At 56.4% G+C, this 612-nt stretch overlaps 1 protein-coding gene across 1 annotated transcript in view; it reads left to right on the forward strand.

Moving 5' to 3' along the window:
- The first annotated feature begins 151 nt into the window (after positions 1–151).
- Positions 152–612, forward strand: part of LMO1 (LIM domain only 1) — an 83462-nt gene continuing 83001 nt past the window's right edge. The window contains exon 1 of the mRNA XM_018573718.1: positions 152–330. Within this exon, the coding sequence (XP_018429220.1) occupies positions 309–330 (22 nt within the window). The 5' untranslated portion in view covers positions 152–308. The remainder of the gene's footprint in view (positions 331–612) is intronic.

Here is a 612-nt window from a genome sequence, read left to right on the forward strand (position 1 = left end):
GGGTGTCGAAGTGTCTTTGCGTTAGCCGCGCCGAGTGCTCCTGAATGTGATCCGGGCTCGCTGGGAATCGGGACTCCGAGTCACGCCTTCGTGCCGCTGTTTGCTGGGAATCAGGACTCCGAGTCACGCCGTCGTGCCGTTGTTTGCTGGGAATCAGGACTCCGAGTCACGCCGTCGTGCCGTTGCTGCTGGCTGGCTGGCGGCGGACGTTCAGCTGCATCGTAGCGTGTCTCGGCTTCCTGGAACACAAGCGGAGCCTTCTGGAGTCGGAGGCATCCGAGAGCGGGCTCCCCGCAGCCTCTGGGAGGATGGTGCTGGATAAGGAGGACGGTGAGTGGCTCATTTATTGACTTCGCTCGTTATCCGTTCCGGTGCGTACTCCGTGATTCGAGGCGGCAGGCAGCTGTGTCTCTCACGTCCAGATTAGCTCCACGTCTCTCTTTTTTTCATACCTCTGTCACTTGCTGCTCCGAGGAAGTAAACGCAATAGAGCCGCGTCGTTGTCACCGCAGCAGCCGGCGACAGTCAACGTCAATAGAATTTGCTTTTTCTTTTTTTTTCATTTTGCAGAATTAATTCGTACATAATCACACAATTCCATCCTCCCTTCCC

This window comes from Nanorana parkeri, unplaced genomic scaffold, assembly GCF_000935625.1.
Source record: "Nanorana parkeri isolate BGI_ZX_2015 unplaced genomic scaffold, ASM93562v1 scaffold2504, whole genome shotgun sequence".
In the NCBI taxonomy this organism is placed as follows: domain Eukaryota; kingdom Metazoa; phylum Chordata; class Amphibia; order Anura; family Dicroglossidae; genus Nanorana; species Nanorana parkeri.